The following is an 11,226-nucleotide window of genomic DNA, read 5'->3' as shown; positions in this document are numbered from 1 at the left end:
CACTGAGTTACCGTCAGACATTGCACCGATGAGAAATATAATACTCATGCCCCCTGTGGTTGAGGGGGCTGGAATCAATGCATCATTTTGAGGTGCAGTCCAGGGTTTTTTTTTTGTCTGGCCTGACCTTTTTCTGGATTTTTGAGAAAAAACTGAAATAATTTAAGTAGCATCCATTTTCCCTGGCCCTCCCTCCAAGGGCTGTACTTAGTTTACCATTTTTTCTCCGCCCTTTTTCTTGTGCCATCCTCCTGAGGATGTGACTAGCCCACACATTAGCCTTATAGGTAGGTGAGAGAGATTCCATGCATGTTAAATGGGCCACTGGGCTCCTTGGCTGGTGCATTGGGTGGCCTGGGACAAGGCACTTGGACTCACTGAGGTTTAGTTTCCTCAACTGTAAAATGAAAAGATAAACCTACTTCACCGACCTTTCCTGAGTATTCAATGAGGTGACAAATATGAATCGTCCCTACCCAGGATTGAGAAAGTAGGTTTCCTCATGGCGATAAGGACACTAACATGGTAGAATGTTTGTTACACTTTATCAATTTCTTCCATCTGGTTGCACCCACATTATTTGTCCTTCTCTCCAGATAGGCTCTAGGGGGTCTATTCATTTCCCGGAGATGTCACATTTATGTAGAAATCCCTCACTATCTTTGCCATTTTGTTTTCTTCTCGTCACCCAGCCTTCTTCCACTCTAATGGAATGCTTAGTGCCCTATCCTGCCTCATGTTCCTGGTCTCTGCATCTGGAAACCTCTCTTCACTCCTGCCTCCACCCTGGGGCTGCTTCCTTTTCATTCACGAACACATATTTATTGCGGCAGGTGTTGGGGATGTAGCAGTGAACCAAACAGTCCCTGCTGTCATGGAGTTGGCATTCTACAGGTAGGCATGGAGAGGGACAAGCAGGTAATTACTAAATAAATCTCTCATATGCCAGGGGCTGGTAGAGTTAAAACAAAGAGTAGAGCAGGATAAGGGGATACTGGGATTTAGGTTTAGTGGGGAAGCGTTCTCTGAGGAAAGGACTGTTTGAACATAGTCCTGAAGGACATGTGGCAGGAATCTCACAGAAAGTCTGGAAGAAAGTATTCTAGGAAGAAGGAACAGCAAGTGCAAAGTCCCTGAGGCAGAGCAGGACTAAAACATGCCTTCCCAAGAGAGCATTCCTTGACACCCCTATTTAAATTATGTTCTCTTTCTCAGGGCACGCCATTCTTTTTGGAGTGTTTAATCTCCATTTATGTTTTATATATTAACATATGTAATTTAATTAATCTCCCCCTCTGGATTATAAGCTCCATGAAGGCAGGCATCATATCTGTTCCCATTGTCCCTTATTTGTGTATCCAGCATTCACCCTCCTGTCTGGTATTTAAATAGTTATTGAATGAATCAATCAATTTTAAATGGTCATTAATGGCAATGTGCAGTGATTTTGCCTCATGTGAGAATTTCCTTTTAGAAATTAGTACATAAAGTGGGAGGAGGGGAGTCTCCCCTAAAGAATTGTCACACTTCTTTCTTTCAGCTAATGAGCAGAAATTGAGTATAATACATCCATTTCTGGTTTGCATGCAAGGATTTTATGCTCAGTAAGGATAATTCCGTTAAGATTTGGGGTCGGCACACTCACCTGTGTTTTTTTCTTAATGACGAGATTGTGCTTGTATTCTTCTTTTATTAGATTTCTCTTTTTGTGTAATTAAGATATGAATAAAAAAGGAGTGATAATTAGGTAGGTAAAGAAGGAAGAACAGAAGGGGGGAGAAGGAGAGAGAAAAGAAAATATTTCCTCTTTAAGATATATCTTGTCACTACTTTGCAAGTTGAAATTGGAAACATAGCTAGCTCATGCTTTAAATGTTATGAGAGCTATGACTAGTCCTTGACATTATCAGGACCAATGCTAAGTATTTTTACATGCATGTTCTCATTAAATTCACAACAGGTTATAGAGTAGATATCAATAGCCCCATCTTACAGATAAGTAAATTAAGGAAGTTAATAACTCATAGAAGTTAAATAACTTGTCCTGAAAACAGAAGAAAGTAGAAATGAGTGCCTTCCAATGGCTTGGACAGGGCTGTCAGAATTAAATGTGAGTTGTTGTGATCCTGCCTCCCCTCAAGCTTCCATTCCTCACCCTACTAAGGAGAGGTGCGCCCCTCCAACAGTGATCATAACCTCACCCCAAGGCGCTGATGGGGGTCCTTTACAGACAATCCCTTAACTGCAACAACCCCTGAATGCAGGTACATCCAATGCTCTTTATCTTTAAAGGCTTTAAAAAAAAAAATAGCAAAAGAATGCATGACACTGATTGTAAACTAGCAAGCTGGGTGGTGGGAAGCCACTCAGACCTGCGCTAAGAAAGGTGATCATGAATTCAGTGTTGCCAATTCTGAGGGAACTATAAGAAAACACCTAGAGGTTCCAATTGGTCCCAGTAATGAACCAGATCCTTCCTTGCATTCACAGTGCAGTCGGGTATTTCTGGGTGCTGCTCCCAGCCCTGGGGCTCAGGAACCTCGGGGCGATCCCTGGGACGCAGAATTCTGGGGCTGTGGGCCCAGGGGAGCGGGGCGGCTCCTATGCACAAACACACATTCACTCACACACCACACGTGGTCACAAAGCCCAGCCGGGCACACACGCTCAGCACCCGCACAGAAGCGCGCACCTACAAACATCTAAATCACCCATCCACCTACATCAACACCACAACACAGGCGCACGCGACCTCACACACCTCGCCCGCTCACGCACTCACGCCACACACTGGCGCGCAACACGCGAGCTAGCACATGCTCGCGCACGGGCTCACACCCCGTGCACACACCCTCTTGCGCGCGCCCAAGCCCTGGCTCACCGGCACACACCCGCGCGCCCCCGCTCACGCCCAGTGCACACACCCTCTTGCGCGCGCCCACGGCCTCGCTCACCGGCACACACGCGCGCGCACGTGCCCTAGCTCACGGGCGCACCCCGCGCGCACACGCACACGCTCACCCCGCCGAGCGGCGAGGGGCGGGGCGGGGCGGGAGCGGCTCCAGTGCCCGGCCGGGCGCGGCCAGGAGAGGGCGCGGCGCGGCGCGGCGCGAGGGAGCGCGGCCGGAGCGGGAGTTGTTTCCCGGAGCCTCGGCCGCGAGACGCTCCGAGGGAGCCCAGCCAGCTCGGGCTGGGCTGGGCTGGGCGGGGCGGCCCGGAGGGAGCACGCCCCCGGGTCACGCCGGCGCCCGCGAGCCGAGCGCGGCGGGGAGCGCGCCATGGACCCCAAAACGGGCGGTGCGGAGGAGGATGACTGCGTGGACTCGGGCGCCGAGACCGGAGGGTGAGCCGCGCCGGGCCGGGCGGTGGGCGGGGGGCGTTCTCCGAGGTGCGCTGCGGCTGCGCCCCGGCCGGGACCTTCCTGGACCCCGCGGCGGAGCGGGAGCAGCTGTGGCCGGATGGGGCCGCGGGGGCTCTCCCTCCTGCCGGCGGAGGGGCTGTGGCGGGCTGGAGGGGCAGAGCAGCGTGGTCCGTAGCTGCCCCGGGTGGCGCGGGCCCCATCCCCGGCGAGGGGGGGGGAGTGGAAGGACTCAAGGTTCAGAGTAAACCCCCCCACACACCACCCCTTCTTGCCCCCCGTTATCACTGAGATGATGTGGAGTGCCAGGCGAATGCAGTGTCCCCCTGAGATCATCCCTAGAGAGACAAGAGATGCTCTTGCACTTATTTCAACCTTCCGCGAGGACTTTATTCTTCTAACCCCGCCGCTCCCTGGAGTGCGGGATGAGGGGTTGGGGATGAGAAGAGGATAGGACACCTGGCACCTAAGTCTTTCAGAAATCCTAGAAGAGGATGACATTTTTCATTTCATGGCTTTATTGTGCTTGCTGAGACCCCCTCCTCAACTCCTATTTTCCCCGCCGAACTTCTCTGCGCACCTGTCCCAGCCTTGGGTACAGGTGGGATGAAGTTGGTGCTATGATCTAGCCCTGCTTAAAGAAATGTCCTCATCGCTTCAACGGACTCAAACAATTGGCCCAAACCTTTACCTCTGGAGACTAATTACCCTTCTCCCAACGACACCATTTTCCTGAGTGGGACAAAAGATGGAGTATCTTTTAGGAGATCCACCCATCTCCTATCTCTAGAGGATTTTCCTGTGCAGAGTCAGCAAACGTCCAGGATGCGGGTACTGATCCAGGAGGAAAGGGTGTCCTTTCCTCTCTGGAGAGAACCCTGGTGTTGGGCTGGAGCTGCCCAGACTACAGAAAGACTCATCCTTGGAAAGTTGGGGAGATTTAGACTAATCTCAGGGCCTGGCAGCCTTGTGAGGACAGGAAAGGAGTCCAAGGCCAGAATGGGCACGAGGGGCTACCCCTGAGAAAGGCTCCCTACACAGTCACTCCTGCCTGCCCAGCCCCACTCTTCCTTGCAGCCTCCACCCATTCCTAGCCCAAATCTGGGACTTTACACCCTACAGCATGTACTCTGCAATGGGTTCTCCCTGTTATCCAAACTTGTGATCATTTATGGTTCACTGTAGAACCCAATTACATTCTGGAGGGGTAACTTGATTCCAAATAGGGAACTCACTTGTTTTTTTCCCCACACTTTGTGTATGTGGCATTTATCAACTGAAGATCCTTGACTTTTTTTTCCCTGCCTCTAGTTAGCTAGGCCATGAATAGAAGAAACAGCGAAATTAACCAGCCTCTTTTCAGCTGAGTTAAATAAGGCACCAACTGGTCCATTCATTTTCAATTTACAGAGCTCACCTAAAACAGGTTTTTTTCCCAAGGGTTCTCTCTCGGAGAAGTGGAGGGGAAGCCCTGACCGAGGAGCGATTATACCCTGGGATCCCAGTGAAAAGCATGACAGCTGCCAGGGTTGCTGGGAGGGGCTTGCTGAACATACTGACACCAGAACTGCTCTTCACTGCCCCTGTACTAAAGTGTATAGTTGTGACAGAATAGAATTGTTTAAAGAATTCTTATTGCCTCAGTAGCATCCTTAAGCTAAACATGAAGGTAAAAATGGCGTGCACTTAAAGAGTTTCAATGTATAGTTACTAATCTTGTATTTGCCACATATTCCTATATCTCCTGAAGTTTGGTTTGGTTATCAAAAAGCTGTTCATTGTTTCCTTGCTTTTCCAGAACTCGCCCCCGGCTTTCATATAGCTACGTGGGGAGACTTAACACGTGTGTACTGTCATTATTATTTTTAAAATACAAACCTGATCAGGTCTCTCTCCCAAACGTTTAGTGGCTCTGTCCTCTCTAACATACAAAGAGCTTAGAGTGGCCTACAGGTCCCATTGTGATAGGGTCCACTTCTCTCTCTCTGGCTTTGTTTCTCGGCACGTCTGCCTTTGTACCCTGCATCAAGCCACATCAGCAAGGTGTTTCTGATTCTTTGCCTTTGTCAAGCTGCCCCTTTCGCCAGCTCTGCCCTTCTCCACCTGGCATGCCTGTCCACCAGGTGAAACTATCTTCTTTCAAGACTCGGCTCAGGTGACACATCTGCTAAGGCAGGGATCCTCGATTTGAGGTCCATGAATGGCTTCCAGTCATATGCAAGATGATGTTCTTTGTGAATTTTTGTGAGAAGAGACTTATTTTTCATCAGATTCTTGAAGTAGCCTGTGATTTCCCTCCCAACCAAGTTTGGGCAGGGTAGGAGAAGTTTCATTTTCAACATGTTGTGTCCGACGTATTGGGAGACAGCCAACGAAGGATGATGAGCCAGCGGTTGAGTCTATCTAGAGAGAAGGTCAGAGAGGAGGTCGGCATGATGACACTGCATTTGGGAATGGTCAGGCTAAAAATGCAGCCTAGGAGTAGATTAAATCAACTGAAGACAGTAAATAGCAAACACCTAGCATTTTACTCTGTGCCAGGGACTATCCTGAGCCTTTACATATTTCATTAACTCATTTGATATTTCAACAACTGTGAAGCAGGTAGTGTTTAAGACCAGCCTTGAGAAATGACAGCACTTCAAGGCCAGGTGAAGGCGGAGGAGCTGATAAAGGGGCCTGAGAAAAAGGAGACACGGATACCAAGAGGAAGAATGTGGTGTCCTAGAAGCCAAGGGGAGGAAGGGAAAGGCATCAGCTGTGCCACTGAGAAACTCACTAAGATGAAGGAATGTGAAGTGCCTTTTTTTGCAAATGGAAATAATGAAGGAAAAGGTGGATCTGTGGACAGTGGCAGGGTGGAGCCAGAAGCCAGCTCCGCGTAGCTCCAGGAGGGAGTGGACGGTGTGGAAGAGGAGGTGGCTAGAGCACTTTGTCTGAGAAAGGGAGGGGTGAGGAGAGGCAGTAGCTGGAGGGGAGAATGGGGTGCAGGAAGGATTTCCGAAGCATAGGCAATAGTTAGGTTCCTGTAAAGAGGTGCTAATAGAAAAGACTCTATAAAAAAAGGGAAAGGGTAAAGATATAGGAGAAAAACTGATGGTCTGTAATGTCCGCTTTCTGAAAAGGTGGAGGCAGATGGACTTCAGACCTCTCAGTTAGATGGGCTTTGGCTAGAAGGAGGGACATCTCTCTTCTTACAACTTAGCAAGGAAGATGGGTTTCCGTTCTGGGCAAATGCAGCTCCCTCCCCCAGGAAAGTGGAGATTTGAAATAGTTGCTTGGACCATGTTGAGTGAGAACCCAACTGAGATTAATGATTATAAATATAAGAAGGTCCCAGTCTAGCTTGCTATCTCTTTTCCTGCAGCAGTGCTCAACCACCTTAGGGGCAGGCAGAGGGAGACAGACGGTGAGTGGTTGAGATCATCAAGGTTTGGGAGAGAGGGACTGTTGCCAGGCAGGTGTGAACAAAACACAGGAGCAAGGGATTTGGGGGTATGGGTGGAACTGACTGTGGATCCTTTCTTGGCGAGGTGATCAAAGAGAAGGTTCCAAGAACCTTTTGGGTCCCACTGCCAATGGGCAGATGGTACTGATTGCTTTGAAAGTGACAGTCAAGAGAGCAGGCTGCTGGGGTTCAACTCCGTGCCCTGAGTTTTTTCTTCTGTAAAATGGGGTGACAGTCTCTCACAGGGTAGTTGTGAGAACTAAATTAGTCTATATATTAAAGCCTCTAGAACAGTGCCTGGCATAAGTGAACCCTCAGAAAATTATTTCTCATCATACTATTAATATTGTTATGAAGAACATTCCAAATGATGAACTTAGAGTTTTATATAATAAAAATGTATATTTCCAGGTGCACTCAAGATCCTGTGTTCTTTCTACTCATCACAGTAGGTGCTCCGATGTTTTTAAATGCCCTAAGCAATTTGATCATCCCATTCAGATCATCTGCAAGACGATAGGACACATCCCAATATTATTATTTTACAGATGAGCAAATGGAGGTTCAGAGGGTGCATGACTAGTTCGTGGCCTAAATTGAAGCCTGAATTTCCGGCATGCTTCCCACCTAGCGAAGTTGCCTCTCAAAAAGCCATTAATCGGCAATTAATTCCTGATTCCTGCTCAGACATTTTCTTTTGCTTGAAATGCTATCTTTGCCTCTGACCCACCTAGTAGAGGCCAAGCTAAAAGTAAACTGGTATAGTTCTGTGGCGATTGATGTCATTTTGAAGCTACCCTCTTCCAAATGCACTTGAAGACAAGCTTTGTGCTTCTGTGGATTTTTCACTAGAAAAAACTGGCAAGCCAGCTATTGACCATAGTAAACTATCTTAAGAAACAGAATCCCTTAACAGAGGGACAGGCAGTGTTTTTGAAAACTGAAATAAAAGACAAAAAGTAAGACGAATGCTTTTTAATGGGTGTTTCGTTCGTGATGTCTCCCAGATATGGTGTCTGAGCCACTCTTTCAAATATGACCATATCTAATGCATTATTTTAATTCAGAAGTTTGGCACTAATGAACCTCCACCTCCCTGTCACCTGTCACTGAGCTTCTGAAAACCTACTCATACCCTCCCCTTTGGGTGACCTCCAATTGATACTTCACTGTGATTTAGAGATAGCAAACAGTTCACAGGTCTAGAGTGTATAAGCAGGTGAATGGGAAAGAATCGGGGGAATAAATTTGAAGATGGGACAGGTTTAGGGAACAGTAAAAGGGGAAATCTTGGCAGAGAAGACAGGATGATCTATTAGGTACTCTATTATCTTTGTGTTCAAGGTGGAGCTAGTTAGCTCTAAATTACCATGGCATCTAATTCAATGGACTGAGAGTTAACAGATGAGGTCCGTGATGCATTGAGCTGATGTTTTACAGAAACGTCAAGATCAATATTACTGAAATGCCAAGATCAATTCTTATGCCAAGATTTTCCTGGAAAAGAGAATTTAAGAAGGTATCGTGTATATATATATACACGATATGTATATACACCTATATATATAGGCAAGTAGGCTGCTGACAGTGATAAACTGTCCTAAGTGCAGACCCCTTTATACTTAACCCTTATATGTATAATTGTAATTAAAATACAGTCAAGAGACTAACTTTCTGGTCATTATTGGCAGAGATACCAAATAAATGTAATATTTGTAAATGTGTCTATATATGTATCAGGTGTGTGAAACTATATAATCCTTGCATCATTCTGCTTATCTGTATCATGTGCCCATACATTTTTCTTCCTAAAATTCATGGATTCACCTCTCATGCTTCATTCCCTCAGAGTTGAATGTCTTGTTCAGAGCTAGGTGGGTAAATTCTCAGGATGTAAGACCAGTAAACAGGATTCACAAGACAGGTACCTTATTGCTGTTCCCTCCTATCCTAAAAAAGCTGGGGATAACGTACCCCTCCAGAGAACTACAGTCAGTATCTGAAATCGTTTGAACCTGTTTAAGCACAAAATTGTTTTAAGCTGTACAGTTTATCTTTCACCAGTAATATTTCCAGTAAATAATCTTTTGGAGTTATTTGGAATGTACTTTATGGGCTATAAAAGTGTTTGTACCTTGACTCAGTTCCTGTTTCCCCTCATGATCATTTTTCTAAGGAAAAGAAAGTAAATATCAAACTATATATATATATATATATATATATATATTTAAGTATCTCATCATCGTGTGCTTTGCAAAAGTGAACAATCAAAAACAATCATATAGCAAACAAAAGGCAAATGGTTGAATAAATTATGGTACATCACTTTATCTAAAATTGTAATTCCAGGAACTATGTAGCAGCATGTTGTGGTGGTGTGTAGTAAAAAGAGCAGTTTAAAATTGTATCTCCCATCATTATGGCAACTGTGTACAAATTACATAAACAGGATCAGAGGCTGAAAAGCAACGTGAGGTTTTAGGGGACTTTTCTTCCTGTTTGATTTCCATTTTGATGGTGGACAGGGGTGGAAATTGGGGTGATGGATGAGACTGCAGAGCTGGGCAGAGACCATCATTCATGAAAAGAGGGGTTTATGTCATGCTTGAACTTCATCCAGAGAGTGACATGACCTGATTTGTGCTTTGCAAAGATTGGCTGCTGTTTGGGGAAGGAACTGGAGTGGAGCAAGAGTGACAGGAGACTGACCAGCTGGCAGGCTTGACCCAGGCAGTGCCTTTAGTCACAAGAAATATATGCGGAGAGAAGCATGGCAGGGACATTTGCTTTGCTAGCACCTGTCCTAAAATACTACCATTATACCTTAAGATTCTCAAAATAGGTTTCACATGTAAATTTCATTCTACATCTCCATCTGTATGCGGATCTTTAAAATATACGCATTTGTGAAACCCATCTGCCTCAGGAATATTTGGAAAATCCTAGCTGAAAATACTGACAAATTTCTAATAATAAAATGAATAGGAGTGCCTGGGTGGCTCAGTCAGTTGAGTGTCTGCCTGCAGCTCAGGTCATGATCTCAAGGTCCTGGGATCGAGCCCCGCATCGGGCTCCCTGCTCAGCGGGAAGCCTGCATCTCCCTCTGCCTGCCGCTCCCCCTGCTGGTGCTCTTTCTCTCTCTCTCTCTCTCTCTCTCTCTCGCTCTTGTCAAATAAATAAATAAAATCTTTTTAAAAAATGAATAGTCCAATCACACATTCCCATTGAACATTTTATTTGAATTGTCATGAAATTTCTTTAAAGCCTGACCATCTTAAGATGATCATATTGGAATGGGATTGTTTTGTTGTCGTTTCTACCACAGTAGATGCTTGTTGAGCATTTGTTGCATTCACACACAGTTACATTTCTAAGTTTTGTCCTAAAGTTAATTTATGTCCTGCCTGGTTCCAGAAAGAACGGAATGCACCAACGCTGGGGGTGACTGATCCTGACCATCCTCTCTTGCATCTCCGTTAGCCAGCGTGTCGCCAGGCTCTAGCCAGTCCTTCTACCTTCCGGTTCCTGCCTTGCCATCACCCTGCACCCCTACTTCAGGTCCACTGTTCACCTCCTGGGCTCCTCGCCAATAGTGTCACTTTAGTTTCCTAACCAATAACATAAAGTAGTGGATGAGATATAGGTGGATGCAGTGTGTAATACATAAAGGGATATGCAAATGTTAATAGTTGCTATTCTTTTCAGCCTTAAGATTCAGTGATTCTGTAACTTCTAAAGCATTTCATTTGAAAAGAGAAAACTACATGTCATTTTTCTTCCATTTTGTTCCCCTACCAATAAGTGCATCATTTTACGTGAGCAATGTAGGTTATTTTAACTAGTGAGAGGTATGCTTTTTATGATTTTTTCTTGAAGTTTTGTATATACTTTTTTGGTGTGGTAACAAAGTCAATGGAGGAAATATTGGATGACTTAAGAAAGGCAACATGACCTGTACCCCTGAAACAAATAATATATGTTAAATAAATAAATAAATAAAAATAGGAAAAACTTCTAGTATCAAAAAAAGGGGGGACATGAGGCTAATAAAAGGGGTGTATCTGTGGAAAATTAAACATAATTAACTACTTTATATGCATAACCATGTCCCCTGACTACCACCTTGAAGAATAAATCCCTATGTGCCTGAGAGATTAATTCCCTACTGAGAATGACTTTGGGACACTGGGGGGAGAAAACCAAGAGCTTCTATACCAAATATGTTGCCAGAGAGGGAAGGCTTCCCAGCCACACAAGTAGAGCAGAAACTTAGAAGAGATTAGGCAGGCAGATCCTTGGCCAGATGCCCATTCTCACAGAGGCTGAGTGCCAGGGGCTGGTTTTTCAGCCTAGAAACTGATGGGTAATTTCACCCTGGCCCTAACCCTGCCTTTTCCTTTTCCCTATCACAGCCCACATC

The 11,226-nt window shown here is 45.8% G+C and overlaps 1 protein-coding gene across 2 annotated transcripts in view; it reads left to right on the top strand.

Moving 5' to 3' along the window:
• The first annotated feature begins 3,109 nt into the window (after positions 1-3,109).
• The window catches only part of FAM124A (family with sequence similarity 124 member A), a 68,172-nt gene continuing 60,055 nt past the window's right edge, over positions 3,110-11,226 (top strand). Inside the window, exon 1 of one of the 2 annotated variants that reach the window (XM_081814892.1) lies at positions 3,110-3,343. In XM_081814892.1, coding sequence (XP_081671018.1) covers positions 3,310-3,343 — 34 coding nt within the window. In that variant the 5' untranslated portion in view covers positions 3,110-3,309. The remainder of the gene's footprint in view (positions 3,344-11,226) is intronic. The other variant, XM_081814891.1, reaches the window with a different exon arrangement.

This window comes from Leptonychotes weddellii, chromosome 3 (genome assembly GCF_054177405.1).
Source record: "Leptonychotes weddellii isolate Sample4059 chromosome 3, ASM5417740v2, whole genome shotgun sequence".
Lineage (NCBI taxonomy): Eukaryota > Metazoa > Chordata > Mammalia > Carnivora > Phocidae > Leptonychotes > Leptonychotes weddellii.
The sequence above is the reverse complement of the archived record's forward strand: the minus strand, read 5'-3'. Positions and strand labels throughout refer to the sequence as shown.